The sequence below is a fragment of the Eretmochelys imbricata genome, chromosome 21 (genome assembly GCF_965152235.1).
Source record: "Eretmochelys imbricata isolate rEreImb1 chromosome 21, rEreImb1.hap1, whole genome shotgun sequence".
NCBI classification, from domain to species: Eukaryota; Metazoa; Chordata; order Testudines; family Cheloniidae; genus Eretmochelys; species Eretmochelys imbricata.
Genome location: NC_135592.1, coordinates 9,358,623 through 9,379,350, shown reverse-complemented (window position 1 = coordinate 9,379,350; position 20,728 = coordinate 9,358,623). Strand labels below are relative to the sequence as shown.

Below are 20,728 nucleotides of genomic sequence, written 5' to 3'. Positions count from 1 at the left end.
GATGGAGGAAGTGGAGTGAGGGAGTGGATTTCAATATGGCATCATTTACTGTTAATATCCATCTAAAAATGTCTGTGTGTGTATTATTTTAGTAGTTCTAATTCTGGAATGTGACGATGTCATTTTTATGAGGGTAGTGTAAAAATAATTTATAATCTTTTTTTATTCCCAAAAAGCTCTTTTGGGGTAAAAGGAGACTGGGGGGGAAGGAGAAGGTGTAGTATCATTTGTGTAGTCCCCTCTTTCCCCCCACCCGGCTCTATTAATATAATTTCTGTGGTGGTTTTTTTTTAATCATTGGAGGTTAAGGCCCCATTCAAACCTTTGATCCCATCCAGGAGGGAATTCCCTTTGGTTAGTTTCAGCCAGTGTTTTACCCCCATGCTGTATGGAAATCCACACCCTCCTGCTGCAGCAGAGAGCACTTGGTCTTATGGTCTCTCCTGCTGTACTGTCTGGGTGACAACTGTTAATTAAAAATGTGGGGGGGTTTTTTTTTTTTTTAAGACTTGGCCTGAATACTTTTACGCTTTTATTCTGCAAAGATTTTTCCAAAGTGACCCAGTGATTTTGGAACCCTGACTTGAGACCCACCCCTCTGAAAATCATGCCCCTTTTTTGGGGGGGTCTCTAGTTGGGCATCCCCGATCATAAGTCACTTCTGAAACCGTAGGCTTGTCCTCTTTGGAGTATTCAAAGTACTGCCCATCTGGATTCTGTATGTACCAGCATCTACCACCATAGCATCTGAATGCTTAAGCACTGCTGTTAGCCCAGTGGCTACCTTAACTGGCTGGTAAGGTCCTCCCTCTCCCAATTCAGAAATTCATTTAACCACCTGCATCCATCCTTAATGCTGGGCCTTGAAGGTTATCAAGTTCTGAAGAGCCCAAAGAAGAATGGACAGAGCCTTAAGGAGAGAGCTTCTACTGAAAACGCCTTGCCTTCCATTCCTGGCCTCCCCTCTAAGTGATCATCCCATCCCATCTAATCCAGTCCTGACTTGGATGTGCTTCTCTTGCGTTTCCATGCTGGTTAGTTCTGGGGCTTCTCCATTCATTGGTCCTGCGGTGACCCAGCTCTCCCCAGCAGTAGGAATAATGCCTGGCTCTTGCATAGCAATTTTCCTCTCTAGTTCTCGGTGCTGTACAAAGGTGGTCAGCATCATTATCCCTGTTTTACAGCTTGGGGGAAACCGAGGCACAAAAGTGCAGCTCAGGGAGGGGGAGTGACTTACCCAGGGTCACCGGCAGGCCAGCGGCAGGAATGGAACCCAGGTTTCCTGAGTGGCAGGCTGCTGCTCTAACCCGCTAGGCAAGAAGGTTGTTCAGCAAATTGACTTGCCATAAGGGCTGATGAAAGGCACAGATTTGACGCCCATTGGAGACCGTGTGGAAGCTCAGTCTCTAGGGCCCGTTCAATTTTTAGTCTCTCCTGGGGCTGCCAACATGGAGGCCACGGAGTTCTAACTGGTGGTGATTTTTTGTGATTGAGATCGAAATAGGACTTCTAGGAACGAGGGATGAGAGGCACCAGATCCATCTCATACAGGAGGACAACTTCATCACCAGGTTCATTTGCTCCTTGGCTTGCTCGCCAATAGATATGAAACCTGGCCTAAAGAAGGTGCGTTATTTCAGGGAAGAATTAAATGCCATGTATCTTGGGTGGAAAGCTGGATAGTAGACTGTTTCCGCTCTGGGATCCCCACACACTGACTTGTGATGACCCGCTTTCTTCTGAAATTAGAGGGGGGAATATAGCATGTAGTATTTATTTCAACCATAGCATGAACTCAAAGGAATGAGGCTCTCAGGTGAAAAGAGAACAGTCTCTCCAGACTCATTAGCCAATAGAGCTGTGGTTGTGCAATTTTTCCAGTGCATCCTGGTGGGAAATTCTTCGCTACAGTAGAATCTCTTATTTCTTCTTGGGTTCTGATACTAGCATAACACTTCTGTTGTCTGAACATTGTGTTCGCCACACCCGGGATTAATCTGAGACTCTTTTTTTTTTTTCCTAGTAGTTCTTGTTGCTCTGGAGTTGTACAGCCTAGCTGCAAAGAAAATCAAGTATGAAGCGTATACAAAGAAATCCAGACACCCCGATTCAGAAAGCCCTGGGCTTTGGGGCAGTTTTGTATTTGGATCTAGATGGGAATTTAGAAATCGGGGAAACCTCTTTTTTTTTTTTCCAAGGAACTAAGGGCTTGTATACATGCAAGGGGCTTTTTGATACTACTTTTTACTATATCTGTTTTAGAATCTGGTGTCGTTAAGTGGTGTGATCCTCTAATGTGGACTCCGTTATACCAGCGCAAAGGTCCTTAAGTTGTACAAACTGTACCAGTATACTGGTACAACTGCATCCCCACTAGGGGTATTCCTGATCTTAGCTCTGTTGGGTAAACACTCCTCACAGATATAGTTAAATCAGCACAAAACCACTACACAGGTCAGGTCTCTTCCCCTTCCGCCACCTCAACATTTGCATTCCCTCTGCTCAGTAACAGGTTGCTGCCACTGGTCTTGTAAATGAGGAAGCCAGGCGGTGTCAGCTGTTGATGTGAGTGTCTTAAATCTTACAAACTTCTTTTTAAAATGGGCTAATTTACTGATCAAAGACAATCATCCAGGAGACAAATTGGACACAAACTATTTGTTCCTAATTGTGGCTATCGCGCTAATGACTCTTTGAATAGCACTGTGGAGCAGGGTACAATTTAACTCCCCCTCCCCCCTTCCCATTTCATAGATCATTAGCAGGAGGTGAAGGCAAATTCTCTTCTAAGTGGGGACCTTTTTTTCTTTTTCACATGTTCTCAAAATTAAATAGCAAAGAATTATGGGTAATTTGGACTCCATGCTTTCTAGCTTTAAGAGGTGGTTCCATACTAGTAACTTCAAGTGTTGCTTTTTGAAGCTAATCTTCTGGCCTGTTGAAAGAGGTTAACAAGTGCAGGTGACCTGTCCAAAATAAAATTGCCTTTCATCTCTACTCCCGTCTCAAGGTGGTTCTGGCCCTGGTGGGAGCCCCAGGTTGGAATCTGGTAAAGAAAGCACCTTTCATTAATCAAGCAAGACTTTTGTAAGCATGGCTTCACTGTTTCCTGAGGAAAGACAGCAATGGACTACAGTCATCTCTGGGTGGCAGTGAATATCCCATGACGACCCGCTTTCTTTGCTTGGCAAGTGTCTCCCACTGAGTTTGTTAGAGATGTGCCAGAGCTGCACCGTTCTGCTCCCGCAAGGTTCTGGGGTGTTGAGAACCAGGATTATGGATTGGGCCGGTCTCTGAACCTTTCATACACTGGCAAAATGGGTCACCTGGGGATCAAGATGAAAATGAATGATGTTCCCTCTCTGATCGTGCTATAACCCTAATCCCCACAACTGGTAAGTAGGAGTAAAGTGCTGGTTTTTGCCCATGCAGCTAAGCCAATGCATCTCAGTTCTCGCCAGCAGCTGTTCAAGATCTCAGCAGCCTCTCCTCCGTAGTGGATGTTGCCTCAATGCCCATTTTCCCCATGGTGATGGAGTAGCTGACCTGAAGGCTAAGCCCCTGCGAAAGATGAAAGGCTTATGCCGTGCATCCCCATCCTCCTGGATGGCTGTCTCAGAGACAACCCTTGGGTTTTGCCAGCCAGTGCCAGTCATCTCCCATTCAATTCTAACCCACCAGCCTCAGCCCTGGCTTTGTTGTGACTTAAATCACACACAAGTGGGCCCTGTGGGCACGGCTCTCGTCACCGAGGTAGAAGGGGGAGCTTAGAATGCAAGTTGCTAGAGTCAGTCAAGTCTGCGGGGTTAGAATGAAACTTTCCTTGGTGGCAGATCCAGTCACTGCAGGGCACCTTGCACTGAAGCAGCTGGGGCTGGTGGAGACAGCATGATGGAGTAGATGGACCCCGGGTGTGATGCATCCTGGCCGTCCCTGTGTCACATGACCAGCTCAGTGACTCTGAGCCATCGGGTGAGCGCACTAACAGTGTAATGCCGGTCTTCACCACCCAGCAGAGCTGGGAGGTGCTGTACCCCAGCCTCCTGGTCGTGCCTGTGTGCTGCTGGCTGTCTGATTGAAAAATGCTCGCACCAAAACAAAACTGGTACCAGCCCTCTTAGCAGCAGGTGGTTGGAATGGAAATCTCTCCCCCGACCCCCACGCCTGGCAGATATCTCTGTAACTCTTCTGCTGGTTTCCCTGGCCATCTGGAGGGGGCGGAGGGGTAGGAGAGAGGGGGTTGCTTCTCTGGGCGAGCTGCAGGGCTGTCATGGGGAGGCCCCTGTGCGAGATTGGAGGGCCATGCCATTTTTTCCTGTAAATCTTGTAATTTCGTGCTTCAGAGCACAACAAAGTGAGAGAGTCAGCAGGGAGTGAATTAAATTGCCCCCTGAGAGCCTGTTCGGGGTGGGCCTGGCTCCTGCATTCCATCCGCCCCTCCTTGCCTCCCTCGGCATGCGTGTGCCCGCACGTCACGGGCGTCCCCGTCTCCAAGTGGCAGGGGTTTGTCCCGTCTCCCCCGGATCAGCCTGGCTCGGAGCCCTTTGGACACACGGTCTGGCGTTGGCACAAGCCGTATTCTTCTTGTTCAAGTAATTTGCCAGCTTAATAAGCCCATGCAGACTTTTACAGGGTTCCCAAAGCCTCATAAAACCAGGGGCTGTCCCCGCATCTATCCCGCGAACAAAGCTCTCCTTGTCTGGCTCGTGCAGTTAAAAATGGGTATCTTGGAGCCCTCTATTGCTGGCTACAGCAGCATGGTCTCCTTTGGCAACTGGGCTTCCGATCAGCTCAGCCATCACGCTGCGGCATTGCCTTCGCTCAGCTTCTCTCCTTTTTGTGTGTCTGCTTTTTCCTCTCTGTCTCATGCTTAACTTCTAGAGAGCTGTTGGGAAAATAATTCAGAGAGTTTGGAGAGAGAGAGAGAACTCTGGGCAGGCAGCATTACCTAGTGGTTAGATCAGGGCAAGACAGGTAGCTGGCACTCATGGATTCCTCTCTGGACTCTGGCGCTGACCTGCTGTGTGATCTGGAGCAAGCCACTTCCTCCTCACTCCATGCCTCTTCCTGCCCTGATCTGCAAAATGATCTCAAAGTACTTTTTGCCAAGATCAGCTAATTTAGCCTCGCAGCTCCCCCTGTGAGTTCAGTGTTGTCCCCATTGAAAGAGAGGGAAACTGAGGTTCGGGGGGGAGGGGGCGGGGGGGATTGTTAATGGATTTGCTTAAGGTTGCACAGTAGGCCAGCAGAGTTGGGGATAAAACCCAAGGTCTCACTCCAAACCGAAATCTGCCCTTCCTCTTACAAAGACGCTGAAGTGTGGAGGTCCTGGGGCAAAAGTGGCTACAGAATAACCTCACTGTGCAAGACCATGAGGGATATAGTCAAAGGTGACGTAGCTGATCTTTACACATAGTGCCTGTGGGGAGCAGGCTGAGGTACAGCCACGAGGGTGTCCAGGTCTGCTTGTGCCACTGCAAAGAATTGTGCAGTGCTGCCCCGTGTTGCATCCGTTGCCTGATTGTGTGTTCCCGTGCACCTTTGGAGTGCCTCTTGCAGCGGACATGGAATTTCTGCTCCTCACAGGGATGCTGCCAGCTTGAAATCTAGTCCGCTTCAAAAAAGGAATTTTAGAAGTAGCTTCAGGTTCTAAACCTGCCCCCAAATCCTCTGGCCAGTTTTTTCCTTTTCTTTTTCCTTTTTGAGGTTTGATTTTTCTCTGCCTTTTTGCTGAGTGAAAGGCCCACACCATCAACAGAGGAAATTGTCTCCGCGGGGGAAGCTGTAATACCGAGCCTGCACAAACCACTGTCAGATGGGAGGAGTGGAGAATTCAGCGTTTATTTTGCAGCTTGTGTGAACACACAAGTTTTATAGGTAGAGGTACAACCCTCCTAGTGTGGACTAATAGTGGTTTAAAGATATCTTAGACTGGAATATCTATTCCCATGTGGGAAAGGGAATCTGCTGTACTGGATTAAGGACCTTGATACTAACTGTCTCCACACAAGCTGTTGCAGTGGTTTAACTTTCGGTAAGAATCATGCCCCTAACTGATCTAGTTACATCAGTACATAATCTGTGCGTAGAGCAGGCCTTATGTAGGTAAATAAAAAGAATTTCAGACAGATTTCTAAGTGGATGATAATGCATCTTCTGTCCTTACTGCAGGCTGGCAGGAATTGTGCTCATAATAATATTTTACAGTAGCCTCGTTCTAGTCTGGGAGTTTGTGCAAAGATCTTTGGGGTTTGATCATCCTGCAACAGGTTCACGTGTTTGTTTTGTTTTGTTTTTTTTCCCCCTCCCCTTTCCCCACCAAGTTTTCTTTTGAACAAACTGAAAAATTCAGCGTGAAACTGGGTAGAAACTGCCCTGAATTTTCAGGTGGAAACAGTCATTTGGTAGTTTTGCACAAGCCCGTCAGCCCAGGGTTCCTTGAGAAAGAAGTTTTGTGAACCCTCTGATCTTGTGTTCACTGGCAGAGGGAGGGGGAATTGTGTTGTTTGTTTGATTAGCTACCACAAGTTAAAATGCTAGTGATAGTTTAAACAGGTTAACATTTTTATACAAGAACCTTGGTGCTTCCCTCCATGCTGTGCTCCCTATAAACATCTGCAAAGCTACCTCTTTATCCACCTTCAAATTCCTCCTCAAAACTCTCTCCCTTGCCGTGATGCCTTGACAATGGCTAGCTGATGGTGCACTGAGACATCTGTCCCTCACGCTGACCAACATTGTCTCATCATTTCCTGGTCCTCCCCCATCTGTCAGGATCCAACTCCTGGTCTCCTGTCTTGTGTTATACTTCAGTTGGAAGCTCTTTGGAGCAGGGACTGTCTGTTCTGAGTGTACAGGGCTTAGCACATTGGGGTCCTGCCCCATGAGTGGGACTCCCGGGCACTACAGTAATACAAATAATAATGAGTTATCAGGTCAACGTAAAGAATACAGGAGAGGGTAGGGTTTGCCTTGATGTGCTCATGCACGAGAAAACACACTACCTTGTCTTCCCTAGGATTTTACCTTGTGTTTGTTCCACGTACTAACAGGAGGTAAGAAAATACCATCTTTCCTAGTGAAGATGTGCCCTCGGTGGGTTTGTTTTGGGGTTGTTTTTTTCTGATGATGAAAGCTAAAACCAGGTGAATTCTGGGCATGATTTCCTTGTGGTCATTTTGCACTGGCTGCCTACTGTTCTCCTGGTTCCCACCTGTAATGTGAGTCCCTCTGACGAATTTCTTGTCCCCCGACCTCTGCTTCAGCCTTGAAGCACTCGATTGGTGCCCAGGAGCGCACAGAGGTAGGTGGGTGAATTGTTCATTGTTCAGTAGTCTTGTGTTTTCCAAAATGCTGGGAGTCCATCCGTGCTAGTGGATTGACTTAAGTGCCTAAATACAGTCCTAAGAGACCAATTTTAGCCTCCCCCTCCATGTGTTGTGTTTTGAAGATCTTGGGTTTTTGATTTTCATTGATTTCATGGAGTATAAGCCAGAAGGGACAATTAAATCTAGTCTGGCCTCCTGTATGTCCGAGACTATTCAATTCCCCCCTGTTACCCCTGTGTTGAGCCCAATAACTTGGGTTAGACTAAAGCATTTTGGTCTTCAGGAGTCTAAAATGTAAGTGTGCCCCAAATGGAGAATAAGAGAGACTGGGTTGCCACTCTCCAGAGCGGTTGCACGATTCACAAACGCAGCTAAAAACACAGCTTGGCTCCTGTCTGCGCTGCAAAACTGACATGTGCTTTTAGCTGTGTTTGGGACACAACTCCTTTTGTTTGCATCCCTTGATGTGGTATATTCTGACAGTGTAGCTGGAACCGCACCATATTGAGAAGTACTGTACCACAGTGTATTCATGTGTGTGCGCATGTGTTCACTGGAGAATGGTGTCTAAGTATAAAATGACAGGTTTCAGAGTAGCAGCCGTGTTAGTCTGTATCTGCAAAAAGAAAAGGAGGACTTGTGGCACCTTAGAGACTAACCAATGTATTTGAGCATGAGCTTTCGTGAGCTACAGCTCACTTCATTGGATGCATAAAATGATTTTCTTTCTGTGTGGGTAATAGATGCAACCTGCAATAAGGACCCCCAGCTTCAGTAGCCACTTCGAAATAATCTGAAGATTTGTCTCTTACATCTTACAGTTTGTCTACATGAGGAAATGAACTGGGATATCTATTGCTTTGGAAGCGGATTAAGCCAAACTGGAAAAGGTGCTGCTGCTCTGGAATAAGAGAGTGCACACAATGAGCTAATCCAGAATAAGGAACGCTCTTTCAAGTCACACCCTGTCTTACTGCAGAAATAACTTCCTGGTGTAGACAAGACCTAAATTAGACCCTTGGTTTAAACAGTAGCCAGCTAATCTTTTTGTGATGGTCCATTGGATGGCTGCTTGAGAGGGGTTTTAGTGTTTGTGCATGTTTGGTCAACACAAGACAAAGATTAAATAGATAATTATGCTGACTGTATGTGTGTGAACATATAATTATACTGTGTATATGCTATATATGTGATGGACAACCTGATTTGCTTGTGTCCTGTGTAATGCGCACACAACAACACGGATTACGTTGAAAAGGCATATTCATTAATCTAATGACACTGTGTATGTGTAATTATGTAGGTAACTATATTATGTGCCTTACTCCTACCCACATGCATTTGTATATGTAATTACTCTGGGTATATGCAAGGGAGTGTGCTAATCTCTCCCCTTTCGAGTGTAAATCCAGCTGCCCCTCCAAACAGTGTGTACGGTACAGTATATACTGTATAAATGCCTGACGGAAAGTAACTTTGTTCTTTATAGCTGGAAATGTGGAAAATTAACAAGCGGCTCTTTCTTTGGGACACACCCTGCAAGTGCTTCCACCGCCTCGGAGCACACAGCCGCCTCTTGGAAGCCAGGGCCTTGATTTACGGCCGTGGCGTTGACAGCTCACTGGAACCCACATGCTGTTTGCAGCACCGCCAAGCTGGGCTATGACCCTCCGACCTCTCCCCCTCCACTCCCCCCTCCTGTCTCTGCGCTGTAATAAAACCCTGTCTTGCAGGCAGGACTACAATGACTTTGTTGTTCAGAAAGGTACCTCCCCCCCCCAAAGAAAATCTTTAAAAGCAAAAAATAAGGAACGTATGAGGAAACGGACCTGGGAGCAGTACCACAGGATTGTTTGTGTTAGAATTCATTCCCTTCTCTTTGCCTGCTCTCAGCTCCTGAATGAAACCTCTCTGTCTTGTGCTTCCCTTGCTCTTTTGCACACCCTCTCGGTTTCTTTTGCACGTTTCACCAGCTCTAGTGGACGCTTTGGCTCTTCTGCTCATTTGCACGCGTGTGTTCTCTTGTGCGCTCCTCGTGCTCACAGGCTCGTTCTTCATTGTTGCTCTCTTCCTCGTGCCCAGGTGCACTCGCTTGATTGGGCTTGCCTCCATTTTCACCCACCGTTTCCTCCGCTTGCTTTCACAGCATGTTTTTGCATGCGCCTTGACTGGCAATCTCACCGACTTGTGCTTTTCTCCAGCACCAGCGAAGCGTTTCATTTTTAGTTAATGCAAGTGACTTAATAAATGTTATTGAAAACAAATCGGTGAATGCTCAGGAAACTAATAACACTTTCCAGGCAGATGCCCATACAATAAACAGATTCATGTGCGATCGCTAGTAAGTACCGCTAAACTCCTCTCCTGCATTGCTGAAAATGATCTGCAGAATGTCCACATTCTTTCACTGGTTATTCATTTGGGGTGAAATCCTGCTCTTTACTTGGTCTACTCCTCTGCTCCCCTCCATCCACCTACCAAATGGATTTAGCATCACCACACCCCTGTGAGGTAGGCAAAGATGAGCATGCCCATTCTACAGATGAGGATCTGAGTCACAGACCAGCAAAGTGACTTGCCCAAGGTCACACAGGGAGAATCTGTGCTATAGGTGAGAATAGAACCTGCCTCTCCTGAGTCCAAGACCATCTTCCTCCTAAGGCAAGCAGAGAAGGCTGGTTCCAACAAGTGAGCTGCTTGCTTTTAGTGCTATTCCTTACATTATCCATCTCTCTCTCTCTCTCGTCCAGTTAACCTTAAGGGTATGTCTACACTGCAGTCAGACACCTGCAGCTGGCTCGTGCCAGCTGACTCGGGCTCTGGCTAAGGGGCTATTTAATTGCAGTGTACGCATTCAGGCTAGAGCCTGGCCTCAAGGACCCTGCACGGTGGGAGGGTCTCAGAGCTCAGGCTCCAGCCCCAGCCTGACCGCCTACACCGCAATTAAACAGCCACTTAGCACGAGCCCTGAGCGCCCAAGTGAGCAGGCACGGGGCCAGCCGCAGGTGTCTGGTTGCAGCATAGACATGCCTTAAGGGGCTTCCTGAGACCACTTTGTCCTGTTGGCTGTACCAGTAAGTGAGTCTGTCTCTGGTTGGGTGGTATCTAGGCAGTGAGCACATACACCGGTAGATAAGGCACAAGAAGCTCGAAAAGAGAAATGATCTCTTCACCACCACCACCCTCTCATCTTTTCTTTTTTTGTTTTTTCAGGCTCTCCAGGTGGCAAGACAGTTCCTTCTGCAGCAGGCCACAGGGCTGACCTCTCCTAGCAGCAATGAGAACAAGCAGCCCGCAGTCCAGGTGAGGCAGAGAAGCACCTGCACCCAGACCCTTGTGGGAAGCGTTCTCCGAGCACAAAGAGAACTCCTTCGCTGGGGTTTGGCACAACCTCCAGAAAATCATTTGTGTCCTGGGTGGGCTTCCCAAGATCGCCTCCGCAGCGTAGGAGCATCATTGACTTTCAGCAGGATGGTGCTCCTAAGCGATTGCAGGTGCTTTGGGAAGGCTCATCCAGTCACACACACGCATGCATGCTCTCACTCTCCCTGCCGTAGATTCCATGGCTTAAAACCACCTACAGGGAGGTCTCGGGCTCCATTACGACTCCGTAAGATTTTTAACCACTTTATAGAGTCCCTGTCGAGTCCCTGCCCATCTCCTTTGGGCTTCACCATAAGAGAATTCAATTGGGGAAGGAGGGGACAATGTCTCCGATACTTGGGATACAGGTTAAATTTCAGGAGAGGAGTCTTCCCCCCACCCCCCCCTCTGATCGCTCTTTTTGGGCTGCTGGTGCCAGATGGTAAATGCTTAGGGGGAGGATTAGGACAGCTATTGCAAATCCACCTAGCCTGTGGCTTCTTCATTTCACCCAAGGAGAAGGTCTCCTGCGTATGTGGGTTCTGGGGGGCGGGCTGGCGGAGACGGGACTCCGGTAGCAGGAGGCTGTTTTTCAGTAGGTGCGTATTAATGAGCTGTGTGTAAGGGGCGCATGTTTGTGGTGGGAGAGGGTTGCGGGAGCATAATATTAGTGTACGTGAAAGATTTGGGGTTGAGGGGGAGAGTGTGTGTGAGAGCAACAGAGGTACTCATATATATCATGGGACCATATGGAAGGATATGACACTAAGGCCATGTAGCTATCATGGAGAGGCTTACATTGGGGTAAATGTGGGATAAGGGGTGGTGTATTTTATAGTCTGACCCAGGATGATGGGCAAGGGTCCAGGAAGGAGGTGGGGTGGGTGGGTGTTGCCAGGTTAGAGAGGGAGATGGGGTTAATGACCTGGCCTTTCACCTCTGCAGATCTGGTTTTAAATCCTGGCTCAGGTCACGAGTGGAGTTGCATTTGGTGGACTCCTGTAAGGCCCCATTTGCCTGCATCATAAAACTCACGATGCATCTTGACTGCAAAGCAACCAGTGGTCAGTTCAACAGGAGCCTGGATTTGGAATCCCAAGCAGGGGAGGGCTGCTCTGGGTCAGGAATGAGGGATGTTGGCACATCTGTGGAGCAAGGGAACAACAGTCGACTTCAGTATTCCCGGCTCAGGCCGGTCCCGTTCATCCCTCTTTTCCTGAGCACTCAATTGATTCACAAATTAAACACAAGGGAATGTGCTTGGACTTACTCCTCTCCACTCAGAGTGGTCCTGTTGCTCTGTAGCACTGGACACCGCCCTGGATTTGGCAACCGAGGACCTGGCGAGAGAGATGGAAACAGACGCCTGTAGGGCGCTGGACCCTGTGGAAGGACTGGGCAAGTCTGTCTCGTATGGCAGTGGGAGGGTGTCCCAGGAGTCTGAGACACCCCACCCATGGGGGAGAGTCCCCTGGAAAGCATTCTTGGGGCCAGCAGGCACATGTGCTGGGGTGAGACGCTAGGACAGCTAGTGCCCATGGCTCTGGGGCGAAGGGTGATACCCTGGCTCTTCCCAGGAAGCTTGCTGGGGTCACTGGTACTACGAGGTGGGGGGTGGGATTTGAACCTGGGACCTGCCACACTGAAAGCATGAGCTAAAAGAGTGACTCATGAGATGGTAGCGGTAGTAGGCCTTTATCCTCTTACAGGGACCAGCTGCTAGAGGGAGAGAGATACCAGGGTGCTTTACACTGGCATTGGCAGGACACTGCTGAGCAGGAGAACTCGGTGCTGGCAGGGGGAGTAAAATCGCGGCAAGAAAGAAAGGGGGCTGAAGCCTGGCCCCACCCCCTCAATCTCTACAAGGGGGTGACCATGGTCATGGACCCCCCCCCCCCCACACACACACACCCTTTCACAGGCAGTGCCCTTCTCTACCCTCGGCCTGTTGACGGCAGGTTCCTCCTGCCAAGGGGGTCAGCAAAGGGGGCCTAACTCCAAAAAGAGAAGGAGAGGGGGAGAGAAGCAAGGCCCAAGTGAATATAAAGTGACAATTTAAACAGCTGTGTGGAGGGGCTCTCCCTTCAGGCTAATTAAATTTATCGGGCGAACAGCAGGTTACCTTATTAGATCCACGTGGGTTTAATTAACAAAGGAAAGTAATTAGCACAAATTCTTTCTGAGCCAGAGGTCCTTCCTATAGCAGGCAGAGCTGTCTCTGAAGCCCGCTGGAGGTGGGAGGGGGAACCTGGGGCAGGAGGGAGGAAAGAAAGGTTGGTTTCTGCTCACCCAGGTGCCCCAGAGAACGAGATGCTTGGGACAGTTTTGTTGCCATTTGTTTTCCTCCCCCCGGTCTGGCAACACATACCTGGAATGGGATTAAATTCATGCCCCCACCTCACTTTTTATTATTTTTCCTTCCTCCCTCCTGTTTTGTGGCCAGCTGTATAATTGCCTCCTGATCTTTTACCCCCATCTCTCTCTGTCAGGTGTGTCTCATTCTCTGCACCGACAGCATATTGCTGGGGCTGGGCCAGGGAGGGTCTTTGAGCGGCTGGGGGTCTCCACCTCCCTTCCCCTCTCTTGGCAAACCTGATATCGAACACATTACAAATTGAGGGGGTTTGCCTCGCCTCGTGCCTTCGTTCCCCTTGACCTCAGTGTGCTTCGGATCAGGCTTGTGGCATGTTGTGGGTTGGAATAGCTTCTCTGTAAGAGCACTGGAAGTCCCATTCCTTGAAACCTTTTAAATTTTTATTTGGGACAAAGCACTAGGGGAAGGAATCCCACCTTGGCAGGGACGGGAGACTGGGCTGGATGACCTAATGGATCTTTCCCATCTGATTGCTGCAGGCTTGAGACTCCCCAGAAAACCTCCATCCCTTTAGCACTCTGAAACTGGTCTCCATTTTCGTCCCACCTGCCTTAGAGGCGCAGACCCGCTGTAGGGACAACGGACCTGCTGCCGCTTGGTCCTAATGGGTTTGAAAGTGAAGGGGACGAGGGGAAATCACAGCTGCGGTATTAACAGTAATTAGTCAGGGCTTCTCTCGCGCAAGCAGCCAGCTTTTTCCAATAGTGTTTTCAGGAAGGAAATGCAGTCATTGGATGGAAAATATCTTGAAAGAACAAAGACAGTAAGAGTGAAGTCAGATTCCGGTTACATATCTCTGTGTGTGTGTGTGTGTGTGTCTATTTCTCCATTTCTCTCTTTCACGTTCTGTTTTCCCTCCTCCTGTTTCTTCTCCCATGGTGTGTGTCTCTCATTCTGTCACTGCCTGTTTATCTTCCCTTTCACCCTCAGTCCTTCGTGATCTGCTTTCTCTCTTGTTCTCTGTTCCTCCATCCCACCCCGCCCTTTCGCTGCTGTCTGTCCATCCATCTGGCTGGCTTGTTCAGAGTTAAGAGTCCAGCTTTCTGCGCCCCCCACCCCCGCCCTTTTGTCTTGCAAAAGAACTTGTGAAAGTTGTATGAGTCAGGAATAGCAGCCTGTCTCCCCGCCCCCTCCTTCCCGGCTTGCCCCTGCCCAGCAGCTGGAGGAGGATTTGAAGGAGGGGAGATAGAGGATTAAGCAGACTCCTTTGAAAGGAAGTTTATCTAACGGGGAATGGTGTGGATGAGATTGACCAGGAGGCTTTCTTCAGTCTGAAGTGGAGAAGGAGAGAGGCTCTTGTATGGTGAGAGTGCACAGGCGGGGAGCAGGGCTTCTCCACCACCAAATCCAGTGTGGGGGCAGAGAGCATGGAGTGAAAGGGGGAAGCACACCGCTCTTGGAGGGCTCTATGGAATCAGAGGCCGGGGGAGACTTCTGTGAGCGAGGTTCCTAAACAGCCGACACTTCCATTGACTTCAGTGGGCTATGCAAGTGATCAGCACTTGTTCAGGCTTAGGTCCCAGAGGGATCGCTCCTGCAACCCTTGTGTTGTCTCACTTGTCTGGCAGGAGTTAGGCGTGTGGGCTGGCTCCCCAGGCTGCTCTTTGTCTGGCTCGCGGCCTGATCCTGCACTGGGCTGCTGAGCTTGCACTGACTTCCCAGAGAGCTGAGGGCACTCAGACCCGCTCAGCACCTCCCTGTGGAAGCACAGTCGGGTTGGCCATAGAAACTGGTTTCTCCTGCGCGCCTAGTGCAGTGATCTGGTGAGCAGGGCTCTGTTCTGGTGAGCACGGCCTGTCGTTTTCACGCAGGGCCCTCTGTCTGTCTAGTTAACACCATTAGGCTGTGACACACAGCATCGTTTAATAGGCGACTGGATGAAACAGACTCTGGGGGTTCAGGCTGGCCTGATTTGTGGCTCTCGATTAAATCCAGATTAAAAAGCTCCTCTCTTTCAACTGAGTTTCACTTGGAGATTTCTGGAGTTGTTTCAAAATGAAGGGGACACAATCCCCCATTCAGGCTGAAACCAGTCCCCCAAACCCCCTGCTGGCATCTGAGGCCCTCAGTCAGCAGTCCGTCCTGATACAGCAGAGGAATTAAGCATATGCTTGACTTTTTAAGAACATACTCAAGTCTCGTTGATTTCAGTGGGACTTAAGCACGTGCTTAAATGCTTTGCTGAGTCCGGGTCTATTGGATTTAAATAGAAAAACTGCATGGAGGTTAGGGTCTGATATCATCTGGCAGGCGGAAATGTCTATTATAATAATACTTAGCTCTTCTGTAGCGCTTTTCATCAGTCAATCTCAAAGCATATTACAAAGGAGATTGGTACCATCATCCCCATTATACAGACGGGGAAACTGAGGCACGGAGAGGGGGGGAAGTGTCCATCTCATCATGCCTTGGATATCATGAAAGGTGGCCACAGATAGATGGATAGATATATATATATTTTTTTGGATGTCTCATTTTTTGGGCACTCTCCCCAACGCAAGACTGATTTTTATTCAGTGGCGCTGAGGATCCACAGCTCCCAGGGATGCCAGTGAGAGAGGTGGGCACTCAGCACTTTCTGTGAAACCAGGCCCCAGATCTCAGTTGGGGTGCCCCCATTCTTAGGTGCCCAACGTCAGCTGCCACTCTTGAGAACTTGGGCCTCAGTATGTCAGGATCTGGCCCCTGTTCTAAGGATCCTTGCTGATGGGGTACATCTGGGGCATCAAGCTGGCTGTGATAGTAAAGATAATGATGCTTATGTGTATTTGAAAAGCAATAAGTAGCTGCTGAGCTTGCTAGGACTCTGTATTTCAAATGTGGAGCCTCCCACAATCCTCTTTCCTTCAACATACCCAGAGGTGCAGTCTGAATGTTACAAAAAATTGCTTTGCACCATTAAAACAAAACCTCCCCTTTTTCTCCCCTAAAAAGAAATTGCACGTGGGTGGTTACTGTCACTGTAAGTGGTTTCTTCACCCAGCATGGCATGGTTTGTGTCCCTACATTTCTGCCCCCAGGAATTTAATAACGAAACTGCCTGCAGAGCCCCTTGCTCCAGTGCAGGGGCGTTAGATGATGCTGGAAGAATCAGTTCAAGAAGTGTCGATAAAACACCTCATGCAAGGGTGCTCTCCAGCCTCACTGCGGGTATGGTGTCACAGGGCTGGTGTTTTCTAGTTCCCATGTGTGTTCCCATCTCCATGCCGAGTGAAAGCCTGCCAAGTCTTAACTTGTTGATCATGAAAGGGGCTGAGTACCTGCAATCCTAGCTGATCTGAATGGGATCTCAGGATGGGTCTCATAGCTCCATGGGCAGGTCGCGCTGAATGACATCTCTAGATCCAGACTCTCCTGAACTCTCTGCCTGGGGTCACCCTCTAGCACTGAGCTTTCCCAGTGAACTGCTACAGCTGTTATGAGGCTGGGGATCAGTCATGGGCTGTTTCAAGCCAAGTCCCTGGTTCAGATGCAGCCCATGTCACCAAGTGGATGAAATTTAACATTTGGTGGCTGTTCATTGGCTCTGTGTGGGATGAGTTGGCGGGGGGGGGGAGAGGGGGGGCTTCAGTCTATATCCCATTAGGTGTGACTCTGGATCAATGGCTCTCAACGCTTGAGACCCAATGTGACATCCTCAGGGCCATACAGATAGTATAGATATCGTGTGGATCCGGCCCACATAACATGTAAGAGAGCTACCTACGCGGCTCACAATGGTAAATAGGTCGAGAACCACAGCTCTGGATACTGGAAGCCCCTCCGACCTTTCTTTTAAAAGTGAGTTTAGTGCTGGTTACCAGAATGATGGACCTGGAGACTAAATCCCTGTTGACCTTTAGAACAGATGTAAGAGAGACATTGACAGCTACCCCCTAGGGTGCCTTGGAAGGGGCGCCCTCTCGAGGTAAGAAAGAGGGTTTGATCCCTATTCCCACTCACTCTTTGGACTGCCAACAAGCACCAGTTGCGGTGGGAGCAACTTGTGATACGGATGCTGCCTCCTGGGATCTGGCCCGAGACCCACCAAGCTCATTTCCCATCAGCTGTCAAACAGCCATTCGGTGGGCACTACTTTGGGTCATTGTCATCGTAGGCCAGTATTGTACCCGAGGCCTGGAAGTGTCAAGCTGTATAGCCTGTTTCCAGTCCCTTTTAGAGACTAGGCAGCTGGGATCCCTGTAGTGCCACTGTCCCATGCTGCTCTGTGGCTGCGTAGAGGCCATGAACATCCAGGCAAAAAGATAGCAATTTCACTCAGGAACCACCCCCCTTCCTGTCAACCTAGAAGCCATAGCATGGATCAGCAGGTGGCCAGCTAGGAAATAACATCCCATCCTGCTCTCTGCCTGCTGGGGGTGGGGGGAGACTCCTGTCCCCTGTGGGACAAGGTCTCTCGGACTAGAAATGTGTCTGTCATGGGAGAGGGAAGAAGGAGCTGAGGGTTTGGAGCAAACTTGTGGAAATTGCTTTTTCTTTTGTCTGCTGCGGCAGGGAGGGTGCTGAAGCGGAAAAGTGTATTTTGTTGATTTGAAACTTGAGTGAAATGGGTAATGAAGACAGATCAATACCGGCTCCTCCGCGTTCCCTCTTGAGGAGAACTAGAACAGCCCCTTTGAACTCTGCCGGTGCAGCGCTGAGATTTTTCCACTTGAACCTGCAGCGCCCAGGTCTTAGGCCCCTTTCTCCAATATCCCCTTCCCTTTGGCTGGCTGGCCTCTGCCAAATAATGATTCCTAACCAGTGGCTTGGTCCACACCCTGCAGGCTATAGAAATAATACCAGCCCAGGGGCCGAGCTGCTCCAAGGAGAGCAATGGTGTTTGGAGAGCGGATGACCAAGAAGTCACTTCAATTCTGTAAGACTTTGTTGGCCTGACAAGCTAGATGAGCGTTGCCAAAGGGTAAGGAGGGATAGCTCAGTGGTTTGAGCGTTGGCCTGCTAAACCCAGGGTTGTGAGTTCAATCCTTGAAGGGGCCATTTAGGGATCTGGGAAAAAAATTGGGGATTGGTCCTGCTTTGAGCAGGGGGCTGGACTAGACCTCCTGAGGTCCCTTCCAACCCAGATATTCTATGAAACGAAGAGAGCGCCCCACTCAGGTATCTGTCTGAGGGAAATAAGATTCCCACCCCCACCCCGGATAGACACCTGCCTTTGGGTTTTGATCCTCTGCGCCTGTTTTGTCAGTGATGCCCATTCCCAAGGCGGGAGCAGCCTGGGATGTGGTGTGATGCCTTCTCTCCCTGGGGTGTGGCAGATTTGGAAAGGGATCTTCAGCCACGGGAAATGTTCAGATGAGGGGCACTCTCCCCTGCTGTGGGGATACATGAGCCATCTTCCTTTTAACTCGTATGGCCTTTCAGCTCAGCGGGGTACTATTCGTTTCTGCCTACTGGGGTGCCTGGCACTGGCGAGGATGTGTGCAGGTGAGACCATACAGCATATTCATAGCTTTTACGCCTGACTGAAACATCAAACTCACCTGCTCTCCTCTGCACAGGTGCACACACACACTCGCATTCACCCACATACTTGCTCTCCTGCCTTCACCTTTGCCCAGAAAGGCTCCCTCGCGCACCGCCTCTCCTGGGCGCGCTCCACGGGCTCGCCCTGGATCCGTTCCCAGTTGCCACAGCACCCTGTGAAATCGCTCTCAGCAGTGCGGAGAGAGCACTAGACGTGTGTAAAACACAGCCGGAAAAAGGAAGGCTGGTGCAGTGGCTAGGGCACTACCCTGGGACTAGGGAGACCTGGGTTCAACTCCCTGCTCTACCCATGTGAGCTTGGGTCACTCACGTAGTCTCTCTGGCCCAGATTTTTTTTTTTTTAAAGGTATTTAGGGGTTGTGGCACTCAGCCACAAGAAGAAGAATCCATCTCATGTTCTCATCTATACGCAAAGTTCACTGTCTCGTTCTGATTCTCCATGGTATGTGTATATTGCTTGACGCTCTCACTGCAAGCCTCCTCTTGCCTCTGTTGAGTTTTACTATTGACTTGAAACAGCAGAGTAGATTCCAGTGGCTGTTTCCAGGCTTACTCAGTGGGGTTTTAAATTGGGAGTCGCTCCCCGGAGGTCCGTGGCATTATTGCAGCATAATATCGGAATCCAGGTACGAGTGTTTAAAGCCCTCGCTGTTGCCTTTTAAAACGGAGTCGAGACCAAATGAACTCCAGAGCCTGAAACGCAGGCAGCCACTTCCTGCAGCCCAGCTGGAGATGTGTCGGCCTGATGCTTTCTTGGGAGCCGGCAAATATAGTGATGGGGCTTGGGCTGGGGCTTGCTCTCAAGTGGGGTGGGTGTATCTGGGGGGGGATTCGTCATTACAATCTGTTGTTCTTCTAGTCCAAATTCAAAGTGAAATGCTTTGGGCCGTCTGCCTGCATGGAGCAGTATCCCAGGTAGAGAGTAGATGAGAATGTCTGCGCTATAGGGGGATATATGGCTTATGTGTCTATCATGGTCCATCCACTTAAAGAAAAGCCATTGTAAGGTTGGTGTTGGCCAGGTATTTATTCCCTTTCCTCGTCTAGCTTGTCCCATCCCCGTCGCAGACCCACTTGATGTGTTTTGTGTTTTGTTTTCAGATTCAAAAAGGATGTTCTTAAAATTATCTTTATCTTAATCATGGGCTTTGAGTTCCTATCGTACAGTGCCCTGAGCTGTGTGGCCAGTATACATGCTTTCAAATGAAGCTGGGGTGTGTGTGTGTGTATGTATATATAATATATAGTGTGTATACCTAAATACACACCTTGATTGTGCAGCGAGATGCACATGGTAGGCCCATGTGCTGTTTTATGGTCCCACTCCAGTAAATGGGATTCTGGCGTCTGCATGCAACAGATTACAGGATCAGGGCCGTAGCGGTGCAGCTGGGTTTGCTCTTCTGTGTTAGCTTTTCGACTGGGATATACGGGAAAGGGTTTAGTTGAGCAAGAAAAGTGACTAAAGACCTTTCTCTCTAAATGCTCTAACTTACTGTTCCCAGCTTGCTCATTATGTTGCCTGACCCTTTGTGTTTCATGTAGTTTCCCAGCTTCTTGGAAATATGCTCCTATGATTAACATTGTTTCTAACTGAAGCTGAAGATCTGTCCATTAACTCTTTGAGGCTGGGCAAGTTGTGGGTTTTCTAATATTCCACGTGCGAGTGGGGAATGGCCCCAGCCCTGACTTGTGAAGATAAATTGCATCTCTCAAGCTTCAAACTTTTGTGTCTCCTGAGATAAGAGGATTCACTCCCTACGATTGTGGAATCATGGGTCCCCACCACCCCTGCTTCTCCACTACTGCAAGGTTCCTGTCTGGGATATCAACTCCAGGAATGAAGGGGGTCTTTAATTTCCTCCTTCATTGAGTTTCGGACTTCCTTTATGCTGCTCCAGTAAGTCAAACTCCAAGCAAGAAGGCAGTTCAGCCAACATAGTCATTCAGTGTGCGGCTTTCCCCTGTTCTGCTTCACTAATGAACCTCAACCCTGATCTGGAAGGAACGTTCTCTTCTGGGTTGCAAAGGAAGGTTTATTTTTCACAATGCTCATTCAGTCCTGAAATCTCTTTCCTGTAAGAATCCTGCCTACCAGAGTCTGCTCTGTGACGCCAGTGTAAATCCCATCGAACGCCACTGGCTTCCGTGAACTTGCTTCAAATTTATACCCAGA

General features: G+C 49.1%; 1 protein-coding gene across 7 annotated transcripts in view; it reads left to right on the top strand.

The window, feature by feature from the left end:
• Positions 1-20,728, top strand: part of FOXP4 (forkhead box P4) — an 87,984-nt gene that overhangs the window by 10,892 nt on the left and 56,364 nt on the right. For 5 of the 7 annotated variants that reach the window (XM_077839109.1, XM_077839106.1, XM_077839107.1 and 2 more), the window contains exon 2: positions 10,542-10,631. The exons of the other annotated variants lie outside the window; for them this stretch is intronic. In XM_077839109.1, the coding sequence (XP_077695235.1) occupies positions 10,542-10,631 (90 nt within the window). The remainder of the gene's footprint in view (positions 1-10,541; positions 10,632-20,728) is intronic. 7 annotated transcript variants of the gene reach the window in all.